We start from the raw sequence: 18884 nt of genomic DNA, 5'->3' as shown, positions 1-18884 counted from the left end.
CAGAAGTGAGGGTGGCATAGTATGGGGGTGTTGACACTTTTTTGGGGGGAGGCAGAGCTGGGTTTATGGGTGGGCAGCTGCCCAGGGTGCTGTGGTCAGGCGAGCACTGTGGTCATCCTCTGCCACACACAACAGCCAGCCCCACGGCCCCTCTAACCCTGATCGCTGGGCCCAGAGCCAGGGGAGGGGTAGGGCTTGGGGGTGCCTCGGCCGGGGACTCCTACAATGCACTAGACTCCAGCTGCTTGGCTGAATTGGGACGGGACTTCCCTCTTCAGGGTGGCAATACTGTGATCCCTCTTCAATAGCCTTGTGAACCCCCCTCCCTCCCTTTTAGGTTGGAACCCCCACAGTTACAACACTGTGAAATTTAAGATTTTTAAAATCCTATGACCATGAAATTGACCAAAATGGACTGAATTTGGTAGGGTCCTAATTATTAGATACAAGCTTCTCAAATGTCTCCTTACGGGATATTAATAGTTTGACTTAAAATTATAAAAGCAATGAAACTCTGTTGAAGAATTACTTCACTGTCAAACTATATATAAAATCCCATTAAAGTATATATTATATCACTGGTCTACAGTAAGATAAAACAATTTGATAGCAACAATCCTAATGAAATATTTCAGTGGTAGTTTTAATTGCGTAAGAACATGGCTTATTTGTAAGAATTTAAAACAAAAGCTGGGTTTTAGTGAACCCATATGGATTACTTTTGGGCAAATGTTTTAATACTGAGCATACTTGAAGGAAAGACCATACAAAATTTACTTGGCCAGGACACTTCCTATTGTTCACTATACAAGAGTGTTAAACTTTTCACAGCCTAACTTGTGCTGCTTAATCCTGCTATTAAGTCATAACATTGTAATGTTTCAAGTTTAGCATGGTGATTAGATTGCAGGATCCAAAGAAAGGGGAAGCCTTTGTTTAAACAGTGTTAATTAACAGATAAGAATTATGGAAATCATTAGGTGAATTTGCTTATATCCAATACTTGAACATTTTTTCAAAGAACAAAAGTGCCTGTAGATAACTGGGTTTGTATACATTGGATTTCATGAATAAAGCTGAGACTTTTATCCCCTTAAAATTTCCTTGCTCTTGTTGATGTCAGATCCTTGATACTGAATATACAAACTGGTATATTTTTTTTAAAGACTTAGAACATGAAGTAAATCAATTTAGGAGGGGGGTGTGTGTGTACATATACAAACATCCAGTGTTAAGTATTGAGTTCCTGGAATTCTGATCATTTCTGCATTTGAACTGCCATTTTTTTCCACTGACTTTGTATTTAACTGTTTCACTTTGGACAAACACCACTGTTAAATTGTACCAAAGTTTGTCATGTTTTCCTGTGCCAGTGACTTCTTGGGTTTTTAGATCCAAAACTTTCCTATTCACCTGCTGGTCTTGCATGAGCTTAACTTTGCAAGGTTGCTATATTTCTATCTAAGGTCACTGCTTTTTCCTTGTCCAGAGCTGCTGGTCACTAGCTAATTTACATGCTCACCTGCTATGGCCGCAATGCTAAACTTGCTGTGGATGCTGGCAATTGAATATTAGTTGGGAATGCAGTAAGATCTCTCACCTGACAACTGCTCAGATGTGTGATAAGTTGAACAGGCAACTTTAGAGATGTCTAGTCTAAGTGTAGGTGGAAGAAACGTACTTCCAAACATGACCTTCAGTTTTTATAGATGTACTAGAGATAAAGACAGTTACTGTGATAAATTCTAAACTGTAATCCAACTGAAAAATTATTTTCAAACAGTTTGATGCAGTCTAGAGTAAAGCCACCACTCAAACTGTCCATTTATAAGTAGTGTATTAGTTTCTTTTTAAAACTGGCTAAATTACACACTTCTATTTGTAGCTATTTAAAAATTCCTGATATGCATATGGTTCTTCCTTGTGACACGTGAAAAATCACATGGTGAATGTAGATGAATTATTGAATGAGTGTCTCTTTTTACTAGATCTTAACTATCCATATTGTAATACTTAAGTTCCATATTTCAAAGAACAAGCTCTTAAAAATATCTTTGTTACATTGGATTTTCAAATTATGTAACAGCCGAGATGGCCTCACACATTCTTTGAGTGTTTGCCTCCCAAGCCATGTAAACCTGTGAAAAGCTATTGGGAAAACTACCATATAGAAGACACACTTTTATTAAATGAAGTACTTAATACGTATCCTCGCACTTGTATCAATGTATTAAAATTTAAATGTACTAGGCGAAATCTTAAACATGCTTTGCTGTTTGTTCTTAATTCAGAGTGCAGCATCTACAGCTTAGTTGCCTACCTATCTTTTGATAAAGTGGCTCTAATCATAAATGGCCAACGTGAAGCTGTGTAGTGTGCACAGAAGATAAAAAAAACAACAACATTCTGATGCAAACAATTGGCTATATTACTGTAGTTTTAATTCATTTGAAATATTGCTTTAAAACTGTTATAAATCTACATTGCACTTCAAGATTGTGCCATTGATGGCAGAGTAAGTTTAATAGTATTCGTAGCATTTTACAGTTAGCATAATTATAAGTGTTATCTCTAAAGTATCTTTGAACATTTACATTGGGTATTATATTCTGCATATTCACCTAAGTGAAACTACTTGTTTTCTCAGCTTTGCTCCGTCTAACACCTGAAATTCTATTCAGTGGTATTAGTGCAGATAATTATGTAGTTAAAGAATCTTCATAAAGTATGGGAGACAATTTGATCTATAAATGGAATATCTATTTTAAAATCTTGCATATTGATCCACTAACCTCATTTGCTAATGAAATGCAAGTACCGTGATAGGAAAAAAATCACTTCAGTATTTAGCACCAGTTCTTCATTCAAATCAGACTGATCAGAGAATCAGCTAAATCGGCTTCCTTAATGGTGTCTTCCTTACCCAAATATAAATAGGCTGAATTATATATTGGGACATGGTTTGGAGAAATAATTTGCCTTTTAAATTTCTTGTTGAGAATCTTTCTTCTGGAGCAGTGGTTCTCAACCTTTCCAGACTACTGTACCCCTTTCAGAAGTCTTTGTCTTGCATACCGCAGGTTTCACCTCACTTAAAAACTACTTGCTTACAAAATAAGACAAAAAAATACAAAAGCGTCACAGCACAATACTGAAAAATTGCTCATTTTTAGCATATAATTATAAAATAAATCAATTGGAATATAAATATTGTACTTACATTTCAGCATAGTTTATAGAGCAGTATAAAGTCATTGTATGAACTTTTAGTTTGTATTGACTTCACTAGTGCTTTTTATGTAGCCTGTTGTAACACTTGGCAATTACCTAGATGAGTTGATGTACCCCCTGGAAGAGCTCTGTGTATCCCCAGGGATACACGTACCCCTGGTTGAGAACCACTGTTCTGGAGCATACAAGAAGCTGTTTTTGTCTTTTGAGTTGTCAGCACTAGTAATGTAAATGGAAGTAAATGTGACTAAATCAATAAGAAACCAGTACGCAGAGGCATAGGTAGACTTGATGGGCTAGTGGTCTGTTACAGTTGAATTCCTAGATATGATAGTTTGGAAGCTTTTGTTCATTTGCACAATTAAAACAATTGAGTATGCTTTGTGATACCTTGTATCACTTCTCTTATTTGTATTTAATAGGTTGTAAATGGTAGTGCATTGTACAAAAACTTTACAACCTAAAAATTAAGTTCAGCAAAGGATTTCCAGTGAAAAACTGTAATGGGGTGTGTGGGGGGGGCGTGAGAGGGAAACTATATGCTTTTAGAATAGTGGCGCAGTGGCATTCAGACAGGTTAGGCTCTAGCTGGTACAGAGTATCAACATTGTTCTTTCTGTTTATGAATTACAGAGCAACTTGTGTTATATTTATTAGCACTTCATTATTTTTCACTATTTTATGGAAAAATAGCAATTCTGAGTAAACATTTTGTTATAGCATTTAAGACCAAGACAAGCAAACTTGCCAGCCAGCCATACATTGAGATGAGGAAAATCATGCAATTTTCTATTCTCTCCTTCCCCACTCCTCAAAGAGCTGTTGTAAATTTTAAAGTGAAAGAGGGCCAATGGAGACAATCTTACATTATGACTGTATACATTTTGTAAAGGTGGGGAAGTTAAAAGTATTTTTAAAATGTTACTGAGGTACTCATTTCCTTTCCCCCCAAGTACCCTCCAATTCTAGTGTTAGACTTGGTTAATAAAACTGTGGGGCTTGGTGGGGCAGGACAGGCCTTGTATTCATAGCTGTCCTCCCTCAGGGGTTATGCTTGAGATGGTAACTGAGGTTTGATCTACACCATTTTAATACTGGTATAACTAACAGATAGGCATGTGTTCCCTCCTCGCCAGTAGTTACATCGATACAATTCCTAGTGTGGAGGCAGCTATACCGATATAAATTTGCCATACATTGGTATCGCTTAGTCCCCTTCCTATATGAGAATAAGCTATACTAGTATAAAGCACTTCGGTATAACTGTGTACACAGTGGGGGCGTTGTACCACGTCACACCAGTACAGTGAAAATAGTGCAACCTTTGTGTTAGATATGGCCTTAGTTCTGGTAGAGGCTCCTTCCAGCCAGTGAAGGTTGCTGTGAGACTTTTCTGAATCTGTGAATTCCTGGCATATTTCTTCCTGTCAAGCATCTGCTGCTCCTAGAACTTTGCTGGCTGGTGGTTGGCAAATGGTATGTTACAGGGACCCTTTAAGGCACTAACAGCACTAGTGTTTTGGCTTGATCTATTCTGGCAGAAGCCAGCAAAGCCTAGTAATTCTAGAATGTCTATATTTGATGCAGGACAACCCTGAATTTGATTGCTTATTTGATTTCTAGCTTGCGTACATTTTGTATAAGTTTGAAGGGGAAAGCCATGCTATATTAAATATAAATTCTATATGTATGTTAAGTTGCTGAGAGTTGAATATGCAAATTTGAAGTTTGGCAGTCTTACATGATAAAATAGCATTTTTAGAAAACAAGCTTTTGGAGTCATCTTCTCTCTTATGTATTGAAATGTTACTTGGAGTCATCTTTTCTGAAAATTTCTCTTTGCTTTAAAAGGAAAATTAACCTTGTTTTATCAAGTTAAATCTGACAGTCTTCATGTCCATCTTTACTTTATATCTAATCTTGCACTAAGATTGCTGTGGCATGTTTGCTGGTGGCTTGTTCTCCCTTTGGTGTGTTTGTTTTGCCTTCCTGGGTTTTTAGTCCTGCAAGAAACTTCTTTACTATTAAGAAACTTATTCATTTTGCACTGCAAGGTTTCTGACACTATCCCTTTGCAACCGTTTAATGCAGTAAGCACCACTTTAAAACAAAACACGTCACTACTTCTTCTAGAACCGAGCCATAACAGCTTTTGAAAACTGTTATGCACTTTACTAGCTGCTTGTTTCCTGATGCTTCACAGGCAGATGTGGTTCTATATCCTGAGTGAATTGAGTTGTTTTGTCTTTCTAGACAAATATAATACTTCTTATCTTTCAACAGCTCTGCAAAGGCAGAAAAATTTGCCTCGTGCTGCCTTCAAAACCAAACAGTTTCTTCAAACTCCATCTACAAAAGGAGGTAACTAACTTACAGCCTCTTACCAAGTTCTAGCAAAACTCAAACTGTTCACCTGTGTTAAATCTTGTACCTTTAATCTAACAAATACAAACAATTGCATGGAGAGACTAACAGTAAATGGACTTTAATTTATCAGGATAGCACAATCATGTCTTGTTCATGTCTTGTCTGCTATGGGCAGAAAGGTTTCTCGAAGGATGGATATTAACTTTGAGATATGATCCAAGAACTTGTGACTTCAAGCATAAGAAGTAAAAAAAAGAAGAAAAAAATTGTTTGGATTAGCAAAGCTGATTTCTGAAGCCAGATTCATGAAGGTTGCCTTTGTGAGAAGAATTTTTAATCACTGAATTGTGGTGTTTTTTAAGAAAAAATCTTCTCCCTCTGCACTGGAAAAATGTCAACACCGTGAGTGAAAAATTGTTGCCTTACATATCAATGTTAGAAATAGATGATAGCAAGTTAGTTACTCCTGAAAAGTTCAAGTATAGCAGCAATTCTCCTTAAGATGAGTTGCAAAAATAATCACTATAATTATGCATTTCTAGTCAGAAAGTAGTTTAGGAAATACTATTATAGTGTTTCTGGTTGCTTATGCTGCTAATGGCTGAAGTACATTCTTGTCAGAAGAGAATCAAATGCTTAAACTTTAATCCAACTGAACCAAACTTAATATCTGAGTCCTAATTAGTTGTTTTAAATTCTGCTGATCTTGTACAGTGGTGTTGGAACTATGGGTGCTGCCGCCCCCTCTGGCTTGAAGTAATAATAGCAAACACCAACTACATGATTTCCATCATCAGCACCTCCACTATGAAAATTGTTTCGGCACTCCTGGGCTTCTACAAGATACTGTCAAGAAAAAAACCAAAAGATACAAGTGCATGAGCTTTATTAAAATACAGTTGATTCTGTTGTCTCTAAGTCCAGTAGATCCTAATGCAAAATCATGCTTCACCTTAACATTAAGTACATTAGAGAAGTCTCTATTGCAAGTCACTTATTTTATACCAATGACAGGAATTTCTTCATACCAAATAAATACTCAAAAGATTGATCTTAAAACATCTCTGACAATTAAGTCAACACACAATTTAAAGCCACTAACAAGTTACTTCAATGTTTGTTTCATTGTATACAGGAAGTTTTACTGTCTTCTGCCTTCCCCTTATTAATAGCACTTTCATCAACTAAATACAATAAAAATTGGTCCAGATTCTTGTGGTTAATCATAAATATGCCTGTAACTGATTTGTTCAGAACATTTTCTAGAAATATCAGGAATTTTACTCAATCTTGAGGATAACTACAGAATTGAACTCTTTTTTGAGATATATTTAGTCAATTACCTGGTTTGGAATAAAACTGTCATCTTCTCCTGGACAAGAAGTTTTAATACAATCTTTCTGGCTAGCCATTTCCTTTTAATCCTAATTCTGGATACTTCCCAGATTTTCTAGGGAGAACTAAACAGAATACTTACCAGTCTGGAAATGTTGGAACCTTTAGAGGAATTAATAGCTTCTCTTGCTTGAGGTTTGAATTCATTTCTTTTGTTAATTAGCATTTTATTTTTGACAGTCTAATCTAAAGCCCTAGAGTATTTTAAACTTCACCTTTCTTATGCTGTCGGTTAGTTTGCATGAAGATCCTAGAATACTATCTTCAGTTTTGGAATATAGAATCCCAGAATGTCACTTATTTTAATAACTATTTAGGAAGTTTTAACAGGTGTAGAAATCATTGTCATGTAAATATCAGAACCAGAACAATCAATACAAAAGTGATCTTATTTTTTGTTTAGAGAAACATTTACTAACAGTGGCACTTTTTATTACTTTTCTGATTGTCTTGTATTCTTTTATTTTATTTAAAGTGAATTTTGTAATGTTATATTACAACACCATGAGTTCGGCTTTGGTAGTTTCAAGCTTAACAGAGTGAAAGTCACTTCTGCTACTTGTTTCAAATTTAGAGTCTCTAGGAACACATAAAGACCAAGGAAAGTAACCACACTTACGTTCACAAGTACAAGGTCTAGTCTGTTTTACAAGTTAAGCTTATGATTACCCAAGCATCTAGAAATTTTATAAAGACCTATTCACAAGTTACAAATATAGCAATACTCACATCCTTAACAGTATTCTTAAGGTCTGATGGATGCCAATTGATCATCAGTAGAGGGATGGTTCCTAATGGACTTTTTCCGTAAAGATCTCGTTTTTCCCAGTCTAGGCAGCCTCTTTTTATCATGTGATTTTTTTACTACCCCCCATTAGCATTTATGCACATAGTGCATCCTGCAGTTAGGTCATGTGTTAGAAAAATGGGAGTACCGGGCATATTGTAAGCAAAAAATTAATTACTGTTAATTTTTTGCAGTACCACTCATTTGCGCATCTTTTCCCATAATCTTGTGGCATAATCTTGGGTCACTACTTTTGTCAAGCATTTCTTAAGCCTATGGCATAGTATGGCAAAGCTAAAATCTCACAGGCCTTAGCCTGTAGGCCTTGCATTTCAGCCCTGCTTACTTAGATACCTAATGCATACTTATCTCTTCTAGCTACTGATCAGTCTTATACTTCTATAATCCTACAATTTAAATCTATTTAGCATACAATAATTATATATGACATAACATGTTAGTTAATTATAACATCACAATAAATTAATGATAAAATGAACCGATTGGCTACAATCTGTACTTCAAAGGTCTTAAAAGGATAAACTGTTCTGTAAATATTTTTACTGATATTTATATTTCAAAGTGCATAACACAGCTATAACACTTTTCATGCAAGGATAATCTCAGTGCATTATATAGAATAATACCAATATTCCTATGAAATAGCCAAGAAATTATATTGAAGAGTTAAACTGAAATAGTTTATGCAACTTGTTCAAGATCACTTAGCAAGCCAGTGGCAGTCAAAACTCAGATTCCTGACTGCTCCTTTTCTAACCATGTGACCACAAAAACAACGAGAGTTCTGTGGCACTTTAAAGACTAACAAATTTAATATTTGCAGACATAAGCTTTCGAGAGACTTCAGCTCTCTTCTTCAGATGCAGTAATACAGAAAATAGGTAACACAGAGGCATCTTATAGATATCCAGGTGCATTGAGAACAATGGGGGAGGTGGAGTCCGGTACTTTCACACTGATCAGAATCTCTTCCCATTGAATTCTTATGATATGTTGATCTTTGCATTTATCAACTAGATTCAGTTTTCTGGAGAGCATATAACACTGAGTGTCTTTCATCTGACTTCAGAGTGACTTAGACATTTTTAGCTTCACTATATCCCTGTGAGATAGTTAATTATCCCCATTTTATAGATGGGAAAACTGAATACCAAATTAAGTGACTTGTCTAGTGTCACACTCTCATACAAAAAGCCTATGACAGAACTGGAATTGAAAGCAGGTCTCTTGACTCCCAGACTGGAGAGGCTTGTCCACAAAGTCATCTTTTTGCTGTAGCCAGAAGTGCTAATCATATCTTTTAAAAGGAATTGAGTTACTTATATGAAAGTAGAGTTCTCAAACACTGTCTTCCTCATTTTGTTTGTCAACTACTTGTGTTCATGGTGTATATATAACACTTGAATTGTATATGCCCTATCTTTGTACAACAAGCAAGTCTTATTCATTAATCCAAGAGTTTACTCCTTTTGTTCTTCTATCTTCAGGGGACTCTGATTCCAGATAGATTTCCTTTCTATTCTAAAGATTCCAAACTGAATTTTATTAAATGTTGTTCAAAAATGTTCTCCAGGCAAAGTACTTTTGATACACGGAAAAGAATTATTCTGCCATCTGCCAATAATTACATCATGCTGGCTGTGGTTTGGAGTTAAACCAACTGTTTTGCCTTGTTAAGAACTCTTGTCTGTTAAAACAAATACAACTGTTAAAAATAAGTGCCCAATGTGGTACTGTGGTGACGAAAGTATTTTATGAATTCAGAACTCAGAATGGAAGACTCTTCATAATCTTGTAGTTCAGAAGAAAACTGACTTTGGGGAATTGGGAGGTTTACATTATTTTATTGGCTGCATATCTCTACTGGAATCTTGCAAAGTCTCTCTACTTATGTCATATTCTTAAGAATGTTACTATATGGGCCTGCAGGAGAGTACCTTAAACATCATAACAGGCCAAAACTAGAGGTCATTTAGTTTGATGTAAGAGCATTAATTCTTGGCTGGTTTAAAACAATGTAATCAGGTGTGATGTCATATACATATTCTACTACTGGATGAGGTCTATCAAAAGATTATAGGAACCTTCTATGTTCTAAGTATTGCATGACTTAGACACTTTGCAATTTCAATAACACCCTTAAGTTAGTAGCAATATTACATCTTTAAAAATAGAAATCTTTATTAGTTAAAGCCTAATCCTCCAGATTTATGTCTCCTCGGGTCCATGCAGAATGTTGCTGCTCAAATAATCTTCCTGTCAAGTTATTCTGTCCATAGCATTCATTTTTCCTTTGACTCCCTCTTCTGGTTTCTTCTTCTACACTGATCAGTTATAATCTTCTGTTCCTTGCCTTTTAGGCTGTATATGATTTAGCCCCTCCTCTGTTTATTTACTCTTGTAGCTTATCACATTGTCCATAGCCTCCACCACTTGTTTGTCAGCTTCTTGCATAAGCAGCTTCATACTTTATTCCCTATTGTCCCTTCGTTACCCAGAGAACCACTACTCACTCCTTCAAATCCTTCCTCAAGACACACTTCTTCGATGATGTCTATGGAAAATTGCCAACTGAAAATGGCCAGTCTGAACGCCGGTGGAAATGTGGATATCATATTTTTGTGTGCATGTAATATTGTATCAAATATAGTTCATAAACAGCAACTTGCAACCTACTAATTGTGCATCCAACTAATTTGCTACCCTAGGCCCCTATTATTATTCTAATTGTTCCCTCCCTCTGCTTTCCCTTCTTTGTTTGAATTGTCAATTATTCTCTTAAAGAGAGATTAATAAACTCTCTAGGGTAGGATCTATTTCCTTCAAATTTGCACTGTCTGTCTCAGTGGGGTTTCAACTCTGATTGTGGCCTCCGGCAGATACAAATGACGACAATTTGATGTAGTATATTCACTTGATGGAGGAAATAAAAGCTATATTCACTTGTTGAACACTAATTTTACTCTTGTATCTTCTGAATAAATTGAATTTGTTAATTTCCTTTGTCTACCTTATCACTGAATCCACCTAAAAAGATAAACTAGTTTTAAGGCTAGTGGAATTCTATCAAGAGATCAAGGAAATAGGTTGGTTCAAATATTCTGTTTTACTTTTTTGAACAGTAAACAAATACCAAACTGTTAAATTAATGGCTTTTAATATTTTATTTGGCAAATAAAGTTTCAGATGTATTGTACAGATGCAGTATTTAGAATGATTTACATGCATTGGTGACACTGGTAATTTAAATATTCTTTAGTCCTCTTTCTATAGATAACAAAGATGACAAAAATGTATTGCTAAATGTCTGAAATGTCACCAACGTATTATTTAGCGTTGTGCGATGTGCAAGGGAAATCCTGTTATTGTAACTTCCATTCTACTAGAAGTATCGGGATTACCCCTTTGTAACACACATCAGAAAAGCAAGTTAACAAATGTTAATGGGTTAATACTGTCTACAATACAGAGCCTATGCTGCCATAGCCCCTTAGTGTAGCACTGACAGAAGGAACACTACCTCCCCGAATATTGCTAGCTATGTTGACAGAAGCCCTTTTTCCTGGCATAGCTGTGCCTGCACTAGGGGTTTTGTCAGCATAGCTATGTCAGTTAGGGTTTGGAGTTTTTCATATCCCTTACCAACGTAACCATGCCGATGGGAGTTTTTAAAGTTTAGACCATGCCATTATGTGTAAATTTGATGTAGCTTCTTGAACACCAACAGAGAGAAGGCCTAAAAGCATTGCATGTCTAAATGGTTATGTGAAACAAATTGCAACCGTGGCTTCTTTGGCTTGTAGACTTTCCTAGGAAAGGTTTGATAAATATCTTGTTGGGAGGAAGGCTATTAACCAAACTAGAAAACTGACCAATTAACAGTTTGGTTATCTGGACTTTAACTAAATGCTCTTGTATTTTAGCTTTTAGGCTCATGTTCTTATGTTTATGGTAGCTTGGACTTTAACATTATCAAATCATTATGCTTGGTCTTTAACTTGTGATTAATGGACTAAATTAAGAAGAGAGGCTTAAGAGTAACTTTGAGAGTCCTTTGATTTTTCCTTAGCAAAGTCTCATTGCATCAAAATCAATATACAGATTTAGAAATGCAAGTGTAACTAACTTTCAGCAATAGTACAGCAATTTAGTATCTTCAGAACTTCCATTTAGCAGTGTGCTTTTTTAAAAATCTTGTCATTGAAGAGTGCAACACTTCCATTTAAACAAATCTGAAGCAACTGCTGTCATAATTTCATTCTTGACAAATGCTTCTATTTCAAATGCTGTTTTGAATAGAACACATAACTCAGGTACAAAATCTGTTTTCTGGGCTTTTACTATGATTGATTAAAGAGAATAATCTTGTTCTGGAATCCAAAAAATAAGTTGTTCATACTAGGTGACTGGAGTGTTTCAGGCCTGGGATGTCAATGATTTTGTATGTAAAGATCTAAGTACTACACTTAGAAAGGAAAAATTAAATGCACAAATAAAGAATTGAAATAACTGGCTGGGCAGCACTCCTACAGAAAGGGATTTGGTGGTAGGGTGGACCACAAATTGAGTGAGTCAACAGCGTGATGCTGTTGCAAAAAAAGAAAAAGGGAAGTGTCATCTGTAAGACATAGGCGATAATTGTTCTGCTCTCCTTGGCACTAGTGAGGCCTCAGATGAAGTACTCTGTCCACTTCTGGGCACCATGCTTTAAGAAGGATGTGAACAAATTGGACAGAGTCCAGAGGACAGCAACATATATTGAGGTTTGGAAAACGTGACTGATGAGGACAGCTTGTAAGAATTGGGCATATTTAGTCTAGAGAAGAGAAGGATGAGGGGGGACAAGTCTTCAAATATATTGTTCTCCATGCCCAATGAAGGTAGAAGTAGTAATTGGCTTAGTTTGCAAAAAGGAAAATGTAGGTTGGATATTAGGAAAAACTCCCTAAGTATCAGGATAGTTAAGCACTGGAACAGTTACTAGGGAGGGTGTGGAATGCCCTTCTGTGGGGGATATTAAGAACAGCATAGACAAACACCTGTCATGGATGGTCTAGATATAATTAATGCTGCCTCAGCATGGGGAGATGGTCTAGATGATAGCTTGCAGTCCAGTCCAATGCTACATTTCTATAATTCTACAATTTCTAAAATGTGTAGCAATAACTTGATATTAGCAGGTTATTGAACGTCCTCTTCTCCATGCTGTTTTATTGGCCACATTCCAATAGATGTATCATTTTGTTGTATTTTCCCTTTCCTGTGAAAATCTGCATTCCGTTTTATTAAACTGTCACTCGTAGCCATAACTCAGAGTATTACTTCTGGTGACAATGATTTTTCTGTCTATCATTTTCCAGTACCGTCTCCAAGTAAATTCCGCTCCCCTGCAGCACCATCACCTCTGGCTCTCCGACAACCAGTGAAAGCATTTAGTAACCATGGCCCTGGTTCTGCTGCTGCTCCAGAAGCTACACAGCTGACACATAGCAGTTCTTCACCAGGACCTCTTGCAGCTCAGAATTCAGGTTCTCCAAGCTCTGCCAGCAGTATTAACAGTACTACTCTTACCAGACCGGCAGGGACAACAGGGATGAGGAGTGGCTTGCCCAGACCTAGTGCCCCTTCTGCTGGGGGCATACCAGTGCCTCGCAGCAAACTTGCACAGCCTGTTCGCAGGTCAGTAATCTGAGGTGGGATTTTAATTTTAAATTTTGTATTCAGAAACTAACACTTTCCTTAACACTACTTTTGTACCTTGTACGTTACTACAGAAAGTTAGTGTAACTATTAAATTTAAAAAAAGAATAGGATTATATAAAGATAACCCAGGCCTGCTGTATTAAATTCTGCATAGTCCATTCTCCTGTCATAGTAAATGATATTCCCTGCAAAAAGCCTGTATCAGATGAAAAAGCTGATAGTATACTTGGACTGTATTACTGAATGTAGTTTAGGACTAAAGTTTTTTAATTTTAGAAGTATTTATCTCCACAGACAGAGCCACACATTAAAGGTACCTGTACTAGACAGTTACTTTAAGAAATGAGTAAAGAAGCAAAAGGCAAATTCAAAAGCAATAAGTTTAGAAGATACATCTTTTGGGGGCATACTACTAAATAAAAAGATTGATCTCCTAAACAGTTCAAGTAACTAAATCATGTGAAATACATTGATGTCCATTATGATGCTCGTAGAGTACTTCAGCTCTTACCTGTTTTTTAATTCTGTTGTGAATGTAAACTTCTGTTTGCTACTATGTAAGTTCAGATGCCAATCTTAGCTAAATGTTTGAATAGAAACAATGTGTTTAGAGACTTGCTGTAGTTGTTCAGTTCCAAATTATCAGCTATTGAGCTGTTAAAAGGAATTGGGCACTCTATCCAGATTATATTAGGCTCCATAAAAGAGTCAAGTACTTTCTTAAATCCTCTCAGAGCGCTATACAGAGGAAACCTGAGGCACAAAGAGGAAGTACTTGCCCACATTTTCACAAAGGTCAATGGAGAATTCGAACTAGAACTGAGATCTCTTGACTTGTAGTCCATTGTCCTTCCTAACAGGCCACACTGCCTTAAGTAAAATAATTATTTAGATATTTAGGAAGAGGAACACACTTCAGCTGTTTTTGCTTAATTCTAAAATCTGTGGTCAGGATGCACAGGTCTCCTCACATGTGCATTAGAAAATAATTGAACTGTAGTTGTCATGCCACTGGGTGCAATGGAAGGGCAGTGTCAGACTGTGTTTGTCTTCAATATTTATTTAACAATCTTAAAATGTAATAAAAGCCTGCCTTATTTCTGACTGCAACTCTTAATACTAATCTAACAATCGCTTCCTAATGGCTCAGTTACTATCACATAACTGATCTCACTTTAGAGGAAGATGTCCATCCCCATTACCAAATCAAATATTTATTGTAACTAAATTTAAACTTTAACGTTATTTTAGTGTTTTTATGTTGAGAAGGTGATTTCCTTTCGTTTGTTCGTTCGTTCAATTTTGGATGACTGGACTGAACAAAATGGTTGGAATTGTCCTTTCATCAATAAGGATTTGCCTACTTTACTATAAAAACAAATGCTCAGGTGTTTTACTTTGTGTGTCATCAGGTTGGATTCATATTTCCAGTGTGTAGTTGTATGAAGTTCTCTAGTCATATATGTAAATGGTTAAATGTAAACACTGTATTAAAAACATAAAAAGTTGTCAAAATATAAAATGTTAAACCTTGGACTTAGTATTTATTTTTAAGTAAAGTGCAATGTAATGTTGTGATGCTTCTGAAACAAAATGATTAAGCACATATTAGTTTTCAAGAAAAAATAAGTTCAAAAAAAAAATTTAAGCTTGAAGAAATTAAGTGCAAATCAAACTGAAATAAATTTCATTTTATTTTAGATCACTACCGGCTCCTAAAACCTATGGCAACATGAAAGACGAGAGTTGGAAAGATGGCTGCTACTGAACTGCAAAATTTAAAAATGCAAAATTCCAATGGCTAATGGACACTCCTTCACCAAGCTAAAAGACAGCTTGATATGCAGACTGTTCAGATGTGACTTTTGGGATTTGTAAAATCCCAGACCTCTGTCTTTAATTAGCACAAACTGGCAGAGATTTTAAAGCAGCACTTTAATGACATTTAACATCAGATATTTGGTGATCATGCAATCACTTTTACATGGAATTGCTATAATTTCTAGGGTTTTTTTTTTTTCTTGCTTGCTAAAAATTGTATCAATTTGAGCATTTATGACAATGGCCAATGTTTGGGCAAAAACCTAACGAATGCCAAAGAAATGCCCATCTTGAAAAACAGCAAGTAAAATAGCAAACTCAAATTGTCCAAAACTTCATATTCAATCTCTTAATTCAGCAGAATGACTCATTGGTGAATATGTACTATTTAAGCATTAGCATGTTAATCAGAGCAAACATGCTGATTGCTGCTCACTACAGTGCTAATGAATCACCTTAAAATTGCTTAAAACAATTGTTGAAGATTCTGGTTGGAAAAAGTGGTACATATATCCTTCAGAAAAAATCCAGCAGTTGTCTCTGGAGGTACCCTACAGATGGTAAAGAGTAGTCATGGCATTGTTTTATCATTAACGGTTTGGATGTAGTAGACATAAACACATTCAGATGGTGTAGGTTCCATCCTTTTTGTTTATTTGACATATCAGTTTTATGTGCTCTTATGTTTTGATTGCCAAAAGGGCTTAGCATCAGTTGTACAATCTTTCTAAACTTTATATTTCCTGGCTCAGGAAAGATGGCCTTTGCTATAGTAGCCACACTTTTAGCACACTGCTCACTATTTAGGGGGAAAAAATGTATAGCAGGTTTCCTTAAAAAGGAAAGAGCGGTAGTATATTATCCATTTGTTCTGATATCCTCACACCACAATGATATAGCCTGGAACACAACTGTATATGCTAATAGTTAATGAGAAGGAAAGACAACTATGCACTTGTAACATACCAATTATAAGGAAATGAGTTGTACTGTTGATGCCAAATGATATTCATTTAAGTAATGTTTCATGGTATGAGGGAGTTTTCTGTATCCTACTTCTATCCATTTCTTAAATTGGTTTATTTTAAATTGTAAATATTTTTGCAGATATTGCCCATGTTAGTGTTTTTAACTATGTACTTTGCCTTACATATCTGTATCTTACATTGTTGGTGACAGAGTATGAAATCTGCTACACATGTTTACAAGCTATTCAATTCCTCTAGTGGTTCTCAGACTTGCATATTGACATGTACATTGTTTTCACCTGTTCTTATTAGCAATCTGGCTAACATTTTACTCAGTGGAAAAATTCTTTTTTACAATTAACATACAGACTGCTTTTTTCTGTTCTATTTTGGAAGATTTGTAATATAAAGATTTAAAACTAAAAATGTATTGGGAGGGTAAGTTAAACAGGAAGTACTGTTTTTTGTGCATAGAATTTTTCAGTACAAGATTTCTGGATGTGTAGTTTGCAGCAATGGCTAACATGATTGTACCTTTTGTACAATGACTAGAGAACACTAAAAGATTTAGGTTGGATTGGATGGTAGGTAGCCTTCAACCCCATTAGTATCAGCACTTTGAAGCATAAGTGCATTTTGACTCTCACCACTTAAAGGATAATTGATCCTGGAATTCCAGAGAACTCTGGACTTTTGGGCCAGTGTTAACATTACAGGATGAAAAGCCATGCAACACTACTTGAATTGGGGAAAACCAAACTAAGTTTTAGGGACTAGACTGCAGCTGCGACTACTCAAGCAGCTGCAGGCATACCTTGTATCAAATGAAAGGAATTCATACCATGTTGACTAAGATCTCTTAGGTGTGTGACTACCCTCTGAAGTCAGGGCATCAAATATACTATAATTCATTAGGAAAACTGCAGCAGGGGTTATAAAAGAGCTACCTTGCACTATTCGACCAGTATATGCTACTGATCCAGCCTTGAGTCATTTGCTAGCATAGCAAATCTATTTCAGTTAGTGGACATCTCATGTAACTATTACGAGGAATAGAGGATTGGATCAAAACTATCCATCCACACTAACAAAGCCCAAACTTTGTTTAAAATGTTACAAAGCAATGCTGCAGTCTTCAGTAAAAGAGAAGGGATTTTAATTGATTTTTATTATGAAAATATTGAATTGACTTTTTTAGTTTTGAAAATCAGAAAATTCAGATGAAGATATTCAGGTTAATTTTTTTAAATAAAGGCTGCATCAGTGTATTGTGTACATTATTTTTTTTAATTCCAGCAATTAGCTTCAAGTGATGAAGGTATGTTGAGCTTAAGTTATATAAGCATCCTTTTATCTGCTGTTCTACTCCCACAGAAATATAGCTAACCATTTTCTGAAGAGAGAAACTGTCTCTTTACTAGGAAGTCTTTGTGCATTACCAGTTTCTCAATATCAGGAAATCCTAGATCTTTCTGTGTTTAGAGATTCAGATACATTGCGGAAGTGTGGAAATATGGATTTGATAAACTAGTGCCTATGATTTACTTAACTTATGTTTGATATAGTAGTAAGGGTCTTATGAATGTGGATTATTTTTTGTGCCAACAGCTCAAAATTGTCATATGTGTGTAGGCAGAGACTTGAGTTCTGCTTCCAAAGTTATTTAATTTTTCTGTGTTTGAATGTTTTTGTAAGTGTTAATAAAAGTGTAAAAATGGAAAAATATAAATATTCTTACCACAAAGCACTTTTCTTGTGCATCATTTTTCTATAAAACCTATTTGTTTAAAAGTTTCAATTCTCCAGAGAGCATTCTAGAAGGGTATGAAGTTGCCAAACCCTGGAAATCAGTTTGTAATATTGGAGACTATTAATTTTTAAAAAAAAGCAAACTATTAACTTCAGATTTTAGTGACTGAGTAACTAGACCTATTGTTTATTGCCTCTCAATTTAGTCTACTTGGTTACCAATCCTGTTCATCTCAGGTTTTAGTATAGTAGATTGAAACTAGACTTCTATTAAATGTGAAGGCCTCTATTTTTGACCTTATGCATTGTCATTTCAGATCACATGAAGCTGGATTCACGTATTTATCCAGCCTGACTTGTGCATGTGCAAATCTCTTCAATACATAGCGTGCCCTTAATTTGTAATGTTGAATTGGAAGTAAAACTGTAGCTAGTGAACTTCCTTGAATAGTCCAGGTCAGCAAAAGTTCTATCCAGTTTCCAAGTTGTGGAAAAAACAGTTACCTGCCTTTCATAACTCTTGTTCTTTGAGATGTGTTGCTCATGTCCATTCCAAGTAGGTGTATGTGCGCTGCATGCACAATTGGAAAGTTTTTTCCCCAGTGGTACCTGTTGGGTTGACTACCATACTACCATGGCGCTGTATATAGGGCCCTGTCTACCCGCCGCCTTTTCAGTTACTTCTTGCTGATTGGCTCTGACAGTGGGATATGGGTTTTGGAATGGACATGAGCAGCACATCTCGAAGAACAAGAGTTACGAAAGGTAGGTAACGGTCTTTTCTTCAAGTACTTGTTCATGTCAATTCCAAGTAGGTGACTCTCAAGCTAGTCCCCAGAGGT

At 35.9% G+C, this 18884-nt stretch overlaps 1 protein-coding gene across 2 annotated transcripts in view; it reads left to right on the top strand.

The window, feature by feature from the left end:
* SLAIN2 (SLAIN motif family member 2) overlaps positions 1-18031 on the top strand; it is a 54413-nt gene extending 36382 nt beyond the window's left edge. Inside the window, exons 7-9 of one of the 2 annotated variants that reach the window (XM_067531183.1) lie at positions 5515-5592; positions 13162-13480; positions 15206-18031. In XM_067531183.1, the coding sequence (XP_067387284.1) occupies positions 5515-5592; positions 13162-13480; positions 15206-15272 (464 nt within the window). In that variant the 3' untranslated portion in view covers positions 15273-18031. The remainder of the gene's footprint in view (positions 1-5514; positions 5593-13161; positions 13481-15205) is intronic. The other variant, XM_067531184.1, reaches the window with a different exon arrangement.
* The last annotated feature ends 853 nt before the right edge of the window (positions 18032-18884 follow it).

Source organism: Emydura macquarii, unplaced genomic scaffold (assembly GCF_026122565.2).
Source record: "Emydura macquarii macquarii isolate MOO-44397 ecotype Brisbane River unplaced genomic scaffold, CSIRO-AGI_Emac_v2 contig_3128, whole genome shotgun sequence".
Lineage (NCBI taxonomy): Eukaryota > Metazoa > Chordata > Testudines > Chelidae > Emydura > Emydura macquarii.
Note: the sequence above shows the minus strand (reverse complement) of the source record. Positions and strands in the feature narration are given on the sequence as shown.